We start from the raw sequence: 17380 nt of genomic DNA, 5'->3' as shown, positions 1-17380 counted from the left end.
ATATTACATTTAGTTCCCTCATCCAAATCATTGATATATATTGTGAATAGCTGGGGCCCAAGCACTGATCCCTGCGGTACCCCACTAGTCACTGCCTGCCACCCTGAAAAAGATCCATTTATTCCTACTCTCTGTTTCCTATCTGTTAACCAATTTTCAATCCATGCCAGTATATTACCCCCAATCCCATGTGCTTGAATTTTGCACACCAACCTCTCATGTGGACTTTATCAAAGGCCTTCTGAAAATCCAAATAAACCACATCCACTGGTTCTCCCTTATCTATTCTACCAGTTACATCCTCAAAAAACTCCAGTAGGTTTGTCAAACATGATTTCCCTTTCATAAATCCATGTTGACTTTGTCTAATCCCGCTGATATTTTCTAAGTGTCCTGTTATCACATCCTTTATAATAGACTCTAGCATTTTCCCTACTACTGATGTTAGGCTAACCGGTCTGTAGTTCCCTGTTTTCTCTCCCTTTTTTAAATAGTGGGGTTACGTTTGCCACCCTCCAATCTGCAGGAACTGTTCCATAATCTATAGAATTTTGAAAGATGACAATGAATGCATCCACTATTTCCATGGCTACCTCTTTTAGTACTCTGGAATGCAGATTATCAGGCCCTGGGGAGTTAATAGCTTTCAGTCCCATTAATTTCTCCAGCACTATTTTATTACTAATACTAATTTCCTTTAATTCCTCCTTCTCACTAGTCCCTTGGTTCCCTAGCATTTCTGGGAAGTTATTTGTGTCCTCTTCCATGAAGACAGAACCAAAGTATTTGTTTAATTGCTCTGCCATTTCCTTGTTCCCCATTATAAATTCTCCCGTTTCTGACTAAGGGACCTACATTTGCCTTCACTAATCCTTTTCTTTTTACATACTTGTAGAAGCTTTTATAGTCCACTTTTATGTTCCTTGCAAGTTTACTCTCATACTCTTTTTCCCCTCTTAATCAATCTCTTGGTCCTTTTTTGCTGAATTCTAAACTTCTCCCAATCCTCAGGCTTGCTACTTTTTCTCGCAATTTTATATGATTCCTCTTTGGATCTAATACTATCCTTAATTTCTTCTGTTACCCATGGTTGGGCCACTTTTCCTTTTGTGTTTTTGTGCCAGAAAGGAATGTATAATTGTTGCAATTCATGCATTCGTTCCTTAAATGTTAGCCATTGCCTATCCACCATCATGCCTTTTAATGAAGCTTCCTAATCTATCAAAGCCAACTCACTCCTTATACCTTTGTAGTTTCCTTTGTTTAGATTTTGGACTCTAGTTTCAGATTGGACTACTTCACTTTCCATCTTAATAAAGAATTCTATCATGTTATGGTCACTCTTCCCTAAAGGACCCTGCACAACAAGATTATTAATTAATCCCTTCTCATTGCACAATACCCAATCTAGGATAACCTAGGTATAATCTCACTTATGCTGTGAAAGACATTCAACTACAGTGAACCCTGTATAAACAGACACTCCCAAAAAACGGACACTCATTGAGATACCCAAATAACTTGAATGGTAAAATATGCAAGAGGCTCTCTGAAACTACGGACACTCGCAAATTCCGAACTACAGCCTTCAATGCACCAAGCCCTTTTACAAACTTAAAACACAGGACACACAGGTCAGCGCGTGGCGGCAACGGGTTTTGTGAAAGAAACGGCTTTTGTGGAATGGGGAGTTCTTACCCAGCATCCATGGTGACAGAGAAATCGCTCTATCACTGGAATTGAATGCTTGCAGGGCTCTGTCCCAGGGATACAGCAGTTTCTCTGCCGCTATGAATGCTGGGTAAAGAACACCCCATTCTACTGAAAATTTTTACAGTACATATGACCATTTTGAAAAAAAGGACAGCTGATGCTAATCCCTAAGATGTCTGTAATTTGCAAGTTACTTGGCTCATTCCCAGCCAATCCCTCGTGTCCCTTTCCAATCAAGTGTGATTTACTGTTGCATTTTGTGCTCTTTCTGTACTCTTGCCTTTATTGGTGTCAGTGCTGACTCCTTCAGGCAAAGAGCTACAGGTGCAGCTCAGAACATAGCTTTGCAGAATGGGGTGAAATCAAAGGTTGGGGGGCTTTGGTTTTGGTTTCCCCTGTAGATTGACTGTAGTGTATATAAAGGTTCATTTTTCAATGAATGAGGTAGAAATGCATATTGGGGGTAACCTGCATTAATATATTTTCACTGAATTATGCTGAATTCTACTTTTTCAAATCCCAACCAAATTAACATTATGCATTGATAGAAAAAATAATAAAAGCTGCGTACTTCAGTAGAGAGAGAGGCTCACTGTCCTATATAAATGACAGTGAGCTTCTCTGTAATGAAGTATGCACCTCCACCTTTAACACCTTTGTCCGCATTAACACCGTTACACTCTTTCACCCTGGTCGCTCCCCCAGGCCCTCATCTCCTCTCCCTTAAGTCCAAGGGATGCAGACTTGAACGTTTATGGCGGACAGCTGGTTTAGCCATTCATCGCCAGATCTGGCTGGAACTCATTAAGCACTATCGGGTCCTGCTCTCCTCTGCCAAAACTGCTTACTATTCCCCCGGTTTTTCTTCTCCGTTACAAACAGTCTTCTTAAACCCCTCTCCTCTCTTCCCTGCCTCCTCCACCCTCTTCGACAAGAAGCGGGAGAAGCTCATGGACTTCTTTGTCACTCCATCCATTCATCTGCCTCTGCCGCTTCCCTCCCTTCCCCTAGCCCACCAAGCCAAACTTCTCCTATGGTTCCCCCTCTCCTAGCCCTGAACTCGCATCTTTCTCTAGTTCCTCTCCTATCTCCCCTTATCCCCTCTCCGAGCTCATCTTGACCAGGAGATCCACCTCCTACTCCCTATTCCCACCAAACTGCTGACCACCCAACTTCTGCTTCCTGGCCCCCATGTTAGCTGATATTATTAATGGTTCCCTCTCCTCAGGCACTGTCCCCCTCCCCTTCAAATCTGCCATCATCACCCCCCTCCTCAAAAAAAAACACCCTTGACCCCTTAGTCCTTGCAAACTACTGCCTCATCCATGTCTTTGTTACCTCTAGACTTGAATATTCCAATGCTCTCCTGGCCAGCCTCCCATCGTCCACCTCCATAAACTTGAGCTCATCCAAAACTCTACTGCCCGTATCCTAACTCACACTAAGTCCCATTTGCCCATTACCCCTGTGCACACTTTGGCTCCCAGTCTGAATTTTAAAATTCTCATCCTCGTTTTCTAACCCCTCCTTGGCCTCGCCTCTCCCTATCTCAGTAACCTTCTCCAGCCCTGCAACCCTCCGAGATCTCTGCGCTCCCCGAATTCTAGTCTCTTGCACATCCCCGATTTTAATCATTCCACCATTTGCGACCGTGCCTTCAGCTGCCTAGGCCCTAAGCTCTGGAATTCCCTCCCTAAACCTCTCTACCTCTCTGCTCCTTTAAGATGCACTTAAAACCTGTCCTAATATCTCCTTATGTGGCTTGGTGTCAAATTTTGTTTGATAACGCCCCTGTGAAGCACCTTGGGAAGTTTTACCACATTAAAGATGCTCTATAAATGCAAGTTGTTGTTGTTATAAATGCGGGTCAGTTTTATCTTAATTAATGGTGTTGTTTTAATATACGTGCTTATGGATCATGTTAAATTTTTGTAAGTTTTGTTTTATTGGTGTCAGTGGTGTGGTGGAAGATATTGGGGAGCTGGGGACGCAGCCGCTTTCAACAAAAGTTCCCACTTGTTGACCAAATCGCAACAGCTTTCATTTTAGAAGAATAGGTGCATATTACAGCATTTGCATGCACGTTACAGTGGATAAAATGAGATATCAGTTCTGTTGGTATTTAATACAATAAAAAGTTTTAGTTTGGAAGGAATGCAATGTTCTCATTTCTGTATTTACACCTTTGTTTCAGGAGAAAGGTTCAGAGAACTAGTTGATAAGTTCTTACGGATTAATTTAAGCAAAGGTTGTCCACCGTTGTTTACTACTTTGAAATCGTTGTATAGCGATTCAGAAAAGGTAAGTAATGTTCCATTCTGTTTCCACTGCCAGATGGTTTTCGGTACTTCATAAAACTCGTTTTCTCTCAGTAGTTTCTCAGCAGTTCCCATAAGCTTATCGCTGATGAGCTGGAAGCTATACCTTATCAGTGGTCGACTCTTGCAGACTTGCAGTTACTTTGAATATTAAGCACTGAACATGCTCTTTTGAAATAGCGGAACACTTGCAGGCTAAAGTAAAATATTTATAGTTCAATGGAATAACAAAGCACAAAAGAAATCAGCAAATACTATTTACAAATAGTAAAAGGAAATATGATGAGCAAATTCCATGATTGGTTAATTACATCTTTTCAAGAACTGTTGATATATTCTTCAGATTGGCAAAATCGGCCTGACTTCAATCTCTTGCCCCTTTTTGGTCTCTCTGATAATTAGAATTGAATCATGATTTACATAATATAAACCTCACATTACGGAGTCTCTTGGGTGACCCAATGTCAGAACGTAGTCTGAGCTGCTGAACTGAAGTTTCTCATCAAGGGATTTGTCCTGAGAAATCTTAAACAGTTCCTGTATCATAGACAGCAAATAATGACTAATGATACTGTCCGATTAGCATATAAAATTGCCTTTAGGTGCTTGTAGATGGGTTCAATCCTGGTCAGTGCTGTGTTGGCTAATCTGAGCCAGGGCTTTGTTTTGTTTCAGTTGATGGGCTGGTGGTGGGTGGAGAGGGGATGGGCCAGGGTTCCTGTGATCCCTGCTACAAAGTGCACAAATATGGAACTCTGCTGAAGATAACTGACATTTGTCATCTAGGCTTAAATACATGAAGAATGGTCACTTGGATGAGGTACTGGAAAGGAGATAGGGAGAAAGTTGGAGGGGGAAATAATTAAATATTTTAAACACATTTGCTCTTCCTGCTGCCTTTTTCCTCTATTAATTTTCTCTCTTTCTCTCTCGTATGTATTTCTTTTTAAATATGCTCTTTAGAATTGACTGTGTTGAAAAGCTTTATTTTGTCCGTGGGGCCTTTTTATACAGTACACTAGGAGTTAAATCCAGGCTTGTTTAAAGAAATGACCCAGTCTAGGAGCTGCACCTTCATTATACAACAACGGCTATGGGCCTCAACAACATCCCGGCTGTAGTGCTGAAGACTTGTGCGCCAGAACTAACCGCGCCTCTAGCCAAGCTGTTCCAATACAGCTACAACACTGGCATCTACCCGACAATATGGAAAATTGCCCAGGTATGTCCTGTCCACAAAGAGCAGGACAAATCCAATCCGGCCAATTACCGCCCCGTCAGTCTACTCTCAATCATCAGCAAAGTGATGGAAGGTGTCGTCGACAGTGCTATCAAGCGGCACTTACTCACCAATAACCTGCTCACTGATGCTCAGTTTGGGTTCTGCCAGGACCATTCGGCTCCAGACCTTATTTCAGCCTTGGTCCAAGCATGGACAAAAGAGCTGAATTCCAGAGATGAGGTGAGAGTAACTGCACTTGACATCAAGGCAGCATTTGACCGAGTGTGGCACCAAGGAGCCCTAGTAAAATTGAAGTCAATGGGAATCAGGGGGAAAGCTCTCCAGTGACTGGACTCATACTTAGCACAAAGGAAGATGTTAGTGATTGTTGGAGGCCAATCATCTCAGCCCCAAGACATTGCTGCAGGAGTTCCTCAGGGCAGTATCCTAGGCCGCACCATCTTCAGCTGCTTCATCAATGACCTTCCCTCCATCATAAGGGGGATGTTCGCTGATGATTGCACAGTGTTCAGTTCCAAGTCAGGATGGTGTGTGACTTGGAGGGGAACATGCAGGTGGTGTTGTTCCCATGTGCCTGCTGCTCTTGTCCTTCTAGGTGGTAGAGGTCGTGGGTTTGGGAGGTGCTGTCGAAGAAGCCTTGGCGAGTTGCTGCAATGCATCCTGTGGATGGTACACACTGCAGCCACAGTGCGCCGGTGGTGAAGGGAGTGAATGTTCAGGATGGTGGATGGGGTGCCAATCAAGCGGGCTGCTTTGTCCTGGATGGTGTTGAGCTTCTTGAGTGTTGTTGGAGCTGCACTCATCCAGGCAAGTGTAGAGTATTCCATCACACTCCTGACTTGTGCCTTGTAGATGGTGGAAAGGCTTTGGGGAGTCAGGAGGTGAGTCACTCGCCGCAGAATACCCAGCCTCTGATCTGCTCTCGTAGCCACAGTATTTATATGGCTGGTCCAGTTAAGTTTCTGGTCAATGGTGTTGATGGTGGGGGATTCAGCGATGGTAATGCCGTTGAATGTCAAGGGGAGGTGGTTAGACTCTCTCTTGTTGGAGATGGTCATTGCCTGGCACGAATGTTACTTGCCACTTATGAGCCCAAGCCTGGATGTTGTCCAGGTCGTGCTGCATGCAGGCTCAGACTGCTTAGTTATTTGAGAGGTCGCGAATGGAACTGAACACTGTGCAGTCATCAGCGAACATCCCCATTTCTGACCTTATGATGGAGGGAAGGTCATTGATGAAGCAGCTGAAGATGGTTGGGCCTAGGACACTTCCTTGAGGAACTCCTGCAGCAATGTCCTGGGGCTGAGATGATTGGCCTCCAACAACCACTACCATCATCCTTTGTGCTAGGTATGACTCCAGCCACTGGAGAGTTTTCCCCCTGATTCCCATTGACTTCAATTTTACTAGGGCTCCCTGGTGCCACACTTGATGCTGGCTGGTACATCAGAACGTAGGAATTTCTCGATGATAAACGGCCACGGTCCAAACTGGTAATCACAAGATAAAACGATAATGGAGTTGTTGACTAATCATAGCAATCAATCTCTATCAATCAGTCTACAACAGGACCCAGATATGAGGCGAGGAAAATACCAGTGGCAGAGCGCTTTGGGATCCATAGGTCCATAGTCATCTGTTCCTCCCCAAGCCTGCCACACTTATCACACGTCATATCTCAAATTACTCATATACAATATCCAAAAATATTTTCTGAAAGAAATATATCTAATTTTCATTTGAATTAATCAATACTAATTGATTCCACAGTCTCCCTAGGGAGCCTGTTCCATTGATTGACTAGCGCTCACTGAAAAAATAATGTTTCTGAAGATCAGTTTTGAATTTACCCCCCATCAAGTGCAGGCCGTGTCCTCTGATTCTACTGTTCTGGACACCATGAAATAGCTTGTCATGGTCTACATTATCTAATTCCTTTCAAATCCTAAAAACAGCAATCATATCATCTTGCAACCTTCTCTTTTCCAGTGAGAACAAGCCCAGTTGGTCCTCAATCCAATCCCCCCCCATCCCCTCAATCATTCTGGTTTCTCACGTCTATACCCTTTCAATAGCTGCAATATCCTTTTTATACTGTGGCGACCAGAACTGTACACAGTATTGTACGTGCAGTTGCTGGTGTTAAAATTCACTTTTTTTTTGCCTTTCCCTTGTCAAACAATTACTTGATCTTGGTAATGAAATAATTGTAAGTTGTGCACAGCACTGAAGTGTCAGCCATAGCTCAGTTGGTAGCCATCTTGCCTCTGAGTCAGAAGGTTGTGGGTTTAAACCCCACACCAGAGACTTGAGTACATAATCCATGTTGACACTACAGTACAGTACTGAGGGAGTGCTGCACTGTCGGAGGTGCCATCTCTCTAATGAGAAGTTAAACCGAGATCCCATCTGCCTTCTCGGAGTAAAAGATCCTATGGCACTGTATGAAGAAGAGCAGGAGCTTCTCCCCAGTCTGGGCAACATTTATCACTCAACAAGCTCCACCAAAAAGATTAACTGATCATGGATCTCATTACTGTTTGTGAGACCTTGCTGTGCACAAATTGGCTTCTGTGTGTGCCTGCATTACAACAGTGACTGCACTTCAGAAGTAATCCATTGGCTGTGAAGAACTTAGGATTGTCCTGAGGATGTGATACGACGTTATGTAAATGCAAGTTTCTTCTTTCTAATTTCTTATGTTTATGCAGGTTTCAATAATACAGGAACTTGCCAAAGGTTATGAAGCTTCCCTGAAATCCTGTCAACTGTTTGGTCCTAATGGTAAGTCTTTTGAAGTTGTACACTTATTCCACGGAATGTCCGCTATTAAATAACTACTTCACCAAACCTGTATTTTATATTTTGCAGAAAATGGAGAAAAAGAACCACCAACAACATTGCTTTGGACTCAGTATTACCTTGCACAGCACTGTGATAAACTTGGCCAGTATGCACTGGCTCTTGAGTATATTAATACTGCAATTGAAAGCACTCCAACACTGATCGAACTGTTCTATGTGAAGGCCAAAATCTATAAGGTATAAAAAGTTCAATGTATTTGTCTCATTGCCTAATGAACAGCTTTGGTGACATTGTGAGTTTGTAGAAAGGGGACCCTTTGGTTACTTAGATTTCAGCATAAAGGAGGCCGTTCAGCCCATCGAGCCTATGCCAGTACAGGATGGATGTATTGGCCTTGGAGAGGGTGCAGTGCAGATTCACCAGAATGATACCGAGGCTTAGAGGGTTTAAATTATGAGGCTAGGTTGTATAAACTCTGCTTGTATGCCCTTGGGTATAGAAGATTAAGGGATGATCTGATTGAGGTGTTTAAGATGTTAAAAGGATTCGATTGGGTAGATATAGAGAAACTAGTTCCTCTGGTGGGGGAATCAAGAATGAAGGGACATAAACTTAAAATTTCCACACACACTAGTAGAAATCTAAAAGATTTTCCCCCAAAAGAATGTGGATGCTTGAAAAATTGGAGCTTTCAAGACTGAGATTGATAGATTTTTGTTCGGTAAGGGTATCCAGGGATATGGAACAAAGGCAGGGATATGGAGTTGAGGTACAGATCAGCCATGATCGAATAGAATGACGGAGCAGGCTTGAGGGGCTGAATGGCCTACTCCTGTTTCTATGTCATGAGGAATATCACAGGTACGGGCTCAGGGAGCTGTGGCCTCAGAGCCTCACCTATTACTGTGCTGTATAGGGCCAAAGTCATAGTCTAGTCTTTGGCTCTTTTTCTCCCTAATATTAGCAGCAGTCGCTGTCTAGTTGGGGGAAAAAATACAGGTCATCTATTTGAACCTGTTTTGTATTTGGTTTGCAGCCCCAACTTTTTCTCTGCAACAACTTCACTTTGTCAGCCAAGCTTTGTTTTGGTTTTATTATGAAGCTATTGGAGAGCGAGGCTTATCAAATGACATTGATAGGTGACTGTAGATCAGTTTGTCAAGACAGCTAAAAGGGTGGCATTGGAAATTTTAATGATCAAGTACAACTAGTTACACACAGTAACAAGGCAATAAATACAAAAGATGGCTAATACCCCAATCCTTTGGAGAACAGGTGTTGAAACTGTCTGATCCTTTGCTCCTGTTTGGCCCTTCCCCCTTAGGGCAGTTCTTTCTCTACCTTAACTCCACATGACCATTGTAAGGAATCTTACAACACCAGGTTATAGTCCAACAAATTTATTTGAAAATCACAAGCTTTTGGAGGCTTTCTCCTTCGTCAGGTGAATGAGATTCACCTGACGAAGGAGAAAGCCTCCGAAAGCTTGTGATTTTCAAATAAATTTGTGGACTATAACCTGGTGTTGTAAGATTCCTTACATTTGCCAATCCCGGCCCACATGACCATGACATCATCTACCCTCAGCCAATCAGTGACACTGTAGCCCATTTAACTCATATATGGTCATGCTTCCATTTTGTATCTCCCTGACCCTTCAACAGTTTTCCAGACTTAAAACAAACTGCAGTAAACAGCTTAGGATTCCAGTGACACTGGACTTGAAGATATCCTGAATCGTTGATCTGCTGTAGCAATGGTTTCCGAGATTGCTAGAATACAAGAATATGAGCACCGCAGAATATAGAATAATTGTTTTTTTCTATTTGACAAGAAAATGTATATGTATTCCGCAGCCGACGCCGTTTCCTTTCTGTTTTAAACAGCATGCAGGTAACTTCAAGGAGGCAGCCAAGTGGATGGATGAAGCCCAGTCTTTAGACACAGCTGACAGGTTCATCAATTCCAAGTGCGCCAAGTACATGTTACGAGCGAACATGATAAAGGAGGCAGAAGAGATGTGCTCAAAGTTCACACGGGTAGAAAATATGTATTAAACCTATCGTTGTCTTTTTCTTTTCGTCACCTTATTAAGCGCTGATTGACCTGTTTTGCCATTTGAATTAGGAAGGAACACCTGCGATGGACAATCTAAATGAGATGCAGTGCATGTGGTTCCAGACTGAGTGTGCCTTGATGTACCAGCGGTTAGGCAGGTACGGCGATGCCTTGAAAAAGTGCCAAGAAGTCGAAAGAGTAAGTGTGTAAACTCTTATAGAAATAACTAAAGGGGAGGGGGTGGAATCAGTGGCTACAGAACGGGATTTATGGTAGGAACCGAAAACAATTGATTTGGTCTTACCAATATTTAATTGGAGGAAATTGGGGCTCATCCAGGACTGGATGTCGTTCACGCAATCTAACGACATAGAGGCAGTGGAGGGGTCAAGAGAGGTGGTAATGAGGTAGATCTGGTTTTTGTCAGCGGAACCTGACGTTGTGATTTCGGCTGCTTTGTAGATGACAAATAGGAAGGGCCAAGGATGGATCCTTGGGGTACTCCAGAGGTAATGGAGCTGGAAAAGCGTTGCTCTCGTCTCTGCTGTGGAAGGCTTGGACGTTGTATAATCTGACGGGGTTCCCTTTGCAGTGGCTGCTTTCATCAAAAGGAGCCAGCGGTTAGTCTGTGGGTCGTGATTTTAGGTGTTGTAGGATTTGGGGATAATTCCACTGTTTCAGAAAATATAAAATTCCCAAGAGAAGCACATGCTTATTGATCTTTGTCCCTCTGATTCTGTCACGGCCTATCGTAGTTATCTGAAGGGTTAATGGAGAGAACCATACTGACAGCAGATTTGTTTTCATTACTTCAACCCCCAGAGGCCGATATTAGAACCACTGCTCTTTTTGATATATATTAATGACTTGGATTTGGGTATACAGGGCATAATTTCAAAGTTTGCAGAAGACACGAAACTCAGAAATGTAGTAAACAGTGAGGATGATAATAACAGATTTCTGGAGGACATAGACTGGTGAAATGGGCAGACACATGGCAGAGTCAATTTAACGCAGAGAAGTGTGAAGTGATGCATTTTGGTAGGACGAATGAAGGGAGTCAATACAAACTAAATTTTTTTTTTGTTCATTCATGGGATGTGGGCATCGCTGGTGAGGCCGGCATTTATTGCCCATCCCTAATTGCCCTTGAGAAGGTGGTGGTGAGCCGCCGCCTTGAACTGCTGCAGTCCGTGTGGTGAAGGTTCTCCCACAGTGCTGTTAGGAAGGGAGTTCCAGGATTTTGACCAAACGACGATGAAGGAACGGCGATATATATTTCCAAGTTGGGATGGTGTGTGACTTGGAGGGGAACGTGGTACAATTTTAAAGGGGGTGCAGGAACAGAGAGATCTGGGGGTGTATGTACAAAAGTCTTTGAAGGAATAGTTGAGACAGCTGTTAAAAAGGCATAGGGGATCCTTGGTTTTATAAATAGATGCATAGAGTACAAAAGCAAGGAAGTTATGCTAAACCATTATAAAACACTGGGTAGGCCCCAGCTGGAGTATTGTGTCCATTTCTGGGCGCCACACTTTAGGAAGGATGTCAAGGCCTTAGAGAGGGGGCAGAGGGGATTTACGAGAATGATACCAGGGATGAAAGACTTCAGTTACGTGGAGAGACTAGAGAATCTGGGGTTGTTCTCCTTAGAACAGAGAAGGACAAAGCTGTGGCAAATGGATTTTGGTGTAGGATAGATCAGAGTACTTTCTAAGTGGTGAAAAGCTCGAAACAGTGGATGTCCAAAGAGACTTAGGGGGTCCATGTATATAGATCATTAAAATATCATGGTCAGATACAGAAAATAATCAAAAAGGCTAATGGAATATGAATATAAGAAATAGGAGCAAGAGTAGACCATACGGCCCCTCAAGCCTGCTCCGCCGTTCAGTCAGATCATGGCTGATCTTCTACCTCAACTCCACTTTCCTGCCCTAACCCATATTCCTTGATCCCCTTAATGTGCAAATAGCTATCGATCTCAGTCTTGGATGCTCAGTCATTGAGTAGATTCATCGCCCTCTGGTGTAGAGAATTCCAAATATTCACAACCTGCTGAGTGAAGACATTTTTCCTCATCTCGGTCCTAATTGGCCGACCCTTTATCCTGAGAATATGACCCCTAGTTCTAGACTCTCCAGCCAAGGGAAACAGCCTCTCAGCATCTACCCTGTCAAGCCCTCTAAAAATTTTATATGTTTCAATGAGATCACCTCTCATTCTTCTAAACTCCAGAGAGTATAGGCCCATTCTACTCAATTTCTCTTCATAGGACAACCCTCTCATCCCAGGAATCAATCTAGTGAACCTTCGTTGCACCCTCTCTAAGACAAGGAGACCAAAACTGTACACAGTACTCCAGGTGTGGTCTCACCAGAGCCCTATATAATTGCAGCATGACCTCCTTACTCTTATACTCCAACCCTCTTGCAGTAAAGGCTAACATGCCATTTGCCTTCCAAATTGCTTGCTCTACCTGCATGTCAACTTTCTGTGATTTGTGTACAAGGACACTCAAATCCCTCTGACTACCAACATTTCTTAGTCTCTCACCTTTTAAAAAATATTCTCCCTACCAAAGTGGATAATTTCACATTTCCCCTCATTATACTCCATCTGCCACCTTATTGTCCACTCACTTAACCTGTTTATAGCCCTTTGCAGCCTCTTTGCGTCCTCCTCACAGCTTACTTTCCCAACTAGCTTTGTATCGTCAACAAACTTGGATATATTACACTCAGTCCCCTCATCCAAGTCATTGATATAGATTGTAAATAGCTGAGGCCCAAGCACTGATCCTTGCGGCACCCCACTAGTTACAACCTGCCAACCCGAAAATTACCTGCTTATTCCTACTCTGTTTTCTGTCCGTTAACCAATCCTCAAATCCATGCTAATATATTACCCCCAATCCCATTAGCCCTTATCTTGTGTAACAACCTCTTGTGTGGCACCTTATCGAATGTCTTTTGAAAATCCAAATATATGGCATCCACTAGTTCCCCTTTTTCTACCCTGCTAGTTACATCCTCAAAGAACTCTAATAAATTTGTCAAACACTATTTCCCTTTCATAAAACCATGTTGACTCTGTCTAATCATATTAAGATTTTCTAAGGGCCTGTTACTACGTCCTTAATAATAGTTTCTAGCATTTACCCTACCACTGATGTCAGGCTAACTGGCCTATAGTTCCTTGTTTTCTCTCTCTCTCCTTTCTTGAATAGTGGGATTACATTTGCTACCTGGCCTTTATATCTAGAGGACTAGAATACAAGGGGGTAAAAGTTATGCCACAGCTATACAAAGCCCTGGTTAGACCACACCTGGAGTACTGTGTTCAGCTCTGGGCACCACACCTTAGAAAGGATATGTTGGCCTCGGAGGGAGTGCAGTGTAGATTTACTAGAATGATACCTGGATTCCAGGGGTTAAATTATGAGGAGAGATTACACAAACTAGGGTTGTATTCCCTGGAATTTAGAAGATTAAGGGGTGATTTGATCGAAGTTTTCAAGATATTAAGAAGAACTGATAGGGTAGATAGAGAGAAATTATTTCTGCTGGTTGAGGAGTCTAGGGCTAGGGGACATAGCCTAAAAATTAGAGGCAGGAGTGAAGTTAGGAAACATTTCTACACGCAAAGGGTGGTAGAAGTTTGGAACTCTCTTCCGCAAACGACAGTTGATGCTAGCTCAGTTGTTAATTTTATATCTGAAATTGATAGATTTTTGTTAACCAAAGATATGAAAGAGATATGGGGCTACGGCGGATATATGGAGTTAGGTCACAAATCAATGAATGGCGGAACAGACTCGAGGGGCTAAATGGCCTACTTCTGTTCCTGCGTTAAAGGGAGATTTAATAGAGGTGTTCAAAATCATGAAGTGTTTTGATAGAGTAAATAAGGAGAAACTGTTTCCAGTGGCAGAAGGATCAGTAACCAGAGAACACAGATTTAAGATAATTGGCAAAAGAACCAGAGGCGACATGAGGAAAAAATTTTTACACAGCAAGTTGTTATGACCTGGAATGCACTGCCTGAAAGGGTGGCGGAAGCAGATTCAATAGTAACTTTCAAAAGGGAATTGGATAAATACTTGAAGTGGAAAAATTTGCAGGGCTATGGGGAAAGAGCAGGGGAATGGGACTAATTGGATAGCTCTTTCAAAGAGCCGGTACAGGCACGATGGGCTGAATGGCCTCCTCATGTGCTGTATTATTCTATGATTCTATGAAAAGTCATGTATTTTACTTCCATTGCTATAGCTTGAGATACCTTTAAAGTTACTCAGTAAGCTACCTTGGTGCTCAGAGTGTTGATCCAGAGAGTAGGTCACTCATGGATCAGGAAGATCCTGGGTTCAATCCCTGGCCTCTGGTGAGTCAGCTGATCAGACTGAAGTGGCAGTAAAGCTCATGGAGAAATAAGCCAGGGTTCCCACTCTATCCATCTGCAGGAAGTGCATGTGTGTGGACATGGAATGAGGGCAGGTTTAGGTTCCCTCTGTGGTCAAATAATCCACGTGTTCACTGCAAAGGCCCACAGGTAAAGAACGGGTCACGTGAATGAGCTAATGGAGAATAACCAATAGAACTGCATCCCACCAAGGGCTTGATGCCTTTGGGGGAAGGGGGGACATTAGTAAATCTGAATAATCACATTTAGTTAGTCAATCCTCTGTGACACTGCACACAAGGAGACGCTACCTCTACAGTGCTGAAAAGTTTCATCTTGACACTCCCAAAGAGTACGCTGACAGTATTTCCTAAAACAGTGGACAGTAGGAGCTGCTCACACAATAACATGGAGGTTAAAAATATCGGAATAAGCTGATGACTTGAATTAGAACAAAATGAGTTTGTTTTTTTGACATACAATTATAACAGGGAAACTGAAGCAACAGAAGCTAACATGATCCACACACATCACGACTGACTGACAATAGGATACTGATGAACATTTCAGCCCAGTGAATTAACGGAGCAGCACATACCAGCAAATGGATAAATTAACACAGCAGTGGGTACACTAATGAAGTAAAAGATTAATGGAGCAGCAGGCACGGTGAATGAACAAATTAAAACTGCGGTGGGCTCCATAGAATTAAATGAAATGAGCAGCAGTGAATTCATAAAATCATATAGCAGTGGCCACATTAAATTAATAGAGCTGCAGGCACCAATGAATTAATAAATTAATTGAGCAATGAGCGCACAAACAAATCAATAACTTGATGGAACAGTGGGCACCAGTGAATTATTATCCTGTTTCCCTTTCCTATTGCCTCTACTTCCTGCACCCATTAAATGACTCACCAGTTTCACTGGAAGTTTAATTTTCAAAGTGCTAATGATCGACTTTCATCATTTGTAAAGGCGAGTTTTAAAAAAAAGATTTGAGCAAAAAATGCTTTTAGATCGCTACGACACGTAAACGGCTAATGCTTTATAATTGGTTTCAGTATTTGTAAATATAGCTTTGCTTAAAAAATTCAGCTTGAGGCTGAGCCACCTTTTAAGGATTACCTGGTGGAAAGATTGGGTGTCAGGTGTCATGGTGGGGTCAGAGGTCGCAGTGTAGGCATGCAAGGCCTGATCTTTGGGGTTTTTCTTCAGCTGCGGGAATGGAATAATTATGAATTATAATGGAATTTTCAGAATAAAATTGCAATTGTGCCAGTGCGTAAATGCATTTTCCCAACTAACATTGTTTAATTGCTTTGTAGCACTTTTTTGAAATCACAGATGACCAGTTTGACTTTCACACTTACTGTATGAGAAAGATGACTCTCCGTGCATATGTTGATCTCCTGAGGTTAGAAGACATCCTTCGAAGTCATGCTTTCTACTTCAAGGCTGCTCGTGCAGCTATAGAGATCTACCTGAACCTCCATGATCACCCTCTGACCAACGAAAGCAAAGAACAGGAGGTTAACTCAGGTATTCTCATTGTTGCCTATACTTCAGATACTGTAGTTACCGTGATACTTCAGCACACAGGCCAGCGAGATATATTGAGCTGTTCACGCTACCTATCTGTTTATCTGGTGAACATGTTAGCTCCCCACTCATAGCATGATGTGTCCCTAAAATAAACAAATACGTGAAAAAATTAAATTGTGGGGCGAGAAAATGTACTGAAACTTACTCTAACCACTTGCAAAACTGGACCAAGAATGGGCTGGACAGACTGCGATCAGGGCTTGTAAACATCCCTAACCCTGGGTCCTGGCCCAGCCTCCCACGGTCCATCCCCTCCCTCACCCACATATATATTTTGGTTTTAAATACCCACCCAAGGCCCTGGGAACTGTGCCAACCAAGTTCCCAGAAACCACTGCCCAGGATGTCCTTCATCACAAGGCAGCACATAATTCAAAAAGGAAGATGTAGTTGAGATACTGGATGGGCTAAAAATTGATAAAAAGGAGGTACTTGAAAGGCTATCTGTACTTAAAAGTAGATAAGTCACCCGGTGCGGATGGGATGCATCCTAGGTTGCTGAGGGACGTAAGGGTGGAGCATCCGTGATGCTGAGACTATCGTGGATAGCATGTTCAGTGAGGTGGTCACACCGCAGGTAAAGATTACGCAGGCAGAAAGGAAATGGGTGACCGCCAGGCAGAGTAAAAGGACTAGGCAGGTAGAGCAGGAGTCCCCTGGGGCCATCTCCCTCTCAAACAGATATTCTGCTTTAGATACTGTTGGGGGAGATGGCTTATCAGGGGAATGCAGCAAGAGCCAGGTTCGGGGCACCACGGGTGGCTCTGCTGCACAGGAGGGGAGGAAGAAGAGTGGCAGGGCTATAGTGATAGGGGATTCAATTGTAAGGGGAACAGATAGGCGTTTCTGCGGCCACAAACGTGACTCCAGGATGGTATGTTGCCTCCCTGGTCCTAGGGTCAAGGATGTCATGGAGCGGCTGCAGGGCATTCTGGAGGGGGAGGGTGAACAGCCAGTAGTCGTGGTCCATATTGGTACCAACGACATAGGTTTAAAAAAAAGGGATGAGGTCCTGCAAGGTGAATTTAAGGAGTCAGGAGATCAATTAAAAAGCAGGACTTCAAAGGTAGTGATCTCAGGATTACTACCGGTGCCACGTGCTAGTGAGTATAGGAACAGGAGAATAGGCAGGATGAATGCGTGGCTGCAGGGATGGTGTAGGAGGGAAGGATTTAGATTCCTGGGACATTGGGACCGGTTCTGGGGAAGGTGGGACCTGTACAAGCGTGACGGGT

General features: G+C 43.2%; 1 protein-coding gene across 3 annotated transcripts in view; it reads left to right on the top strand.

Moving 5' to 3' along the window:
- Nucleotides 1–17380, top strand: part of LOC137327070 (N-alpha-acetyltransferase 16, NatA auxiliary subunit-like) — a 93722-nt gene that overhangs the window by 30785 nt on the left and 45557 nt on the right. For all 3 annotated transcript variants that reach the window (XM_067992480.1, XM_067992479.1, XM_067992481.1), the window contains 6 exons: nucleotides 3908–4014; nucleotides 7986–8058; nucleotides 8146–8315; nucleotides 9966–10118; nucleotides 10207–10335; nucleotides 15869–16082. In XM_067992480.1, the coding sequence (XP_067848581.1) occupies nucleotides 3908–4014; nucleotides 7986–8058; nucleotides 8146–8315; nucleotides 9966–10118; nucleotides 10207–10335; nucleotides 15869–16082 (846 nt within the window). The remainder of the gene's footprint in view (nucleotides 1–3907; nucleotides 4015–7985; nucleotides 8059–8145; nucleotides 8316–9965; nucleotides 10119–10206; nucleotides 10336–15868; nucleotides 16083–17380) is intronic.

This window comes from Heptranchias perlo, chromosome 11 (genome assembly GCF_035084215.1).
Source record: "Heptranchias perlo isolate sHepPer1 chromosome 11, sHepPer1.hap1, whole genome shotgun sequence".
NCBI lineage: Eukaryota > Metazoa > Chordata > Chondrichthyes > Hexanchiformes > Hexanchidae > Heptranchias > Heptranchias perlo.
This window is presented reverse-complemented; position numbering and strand designations above follow the sequence as displayed.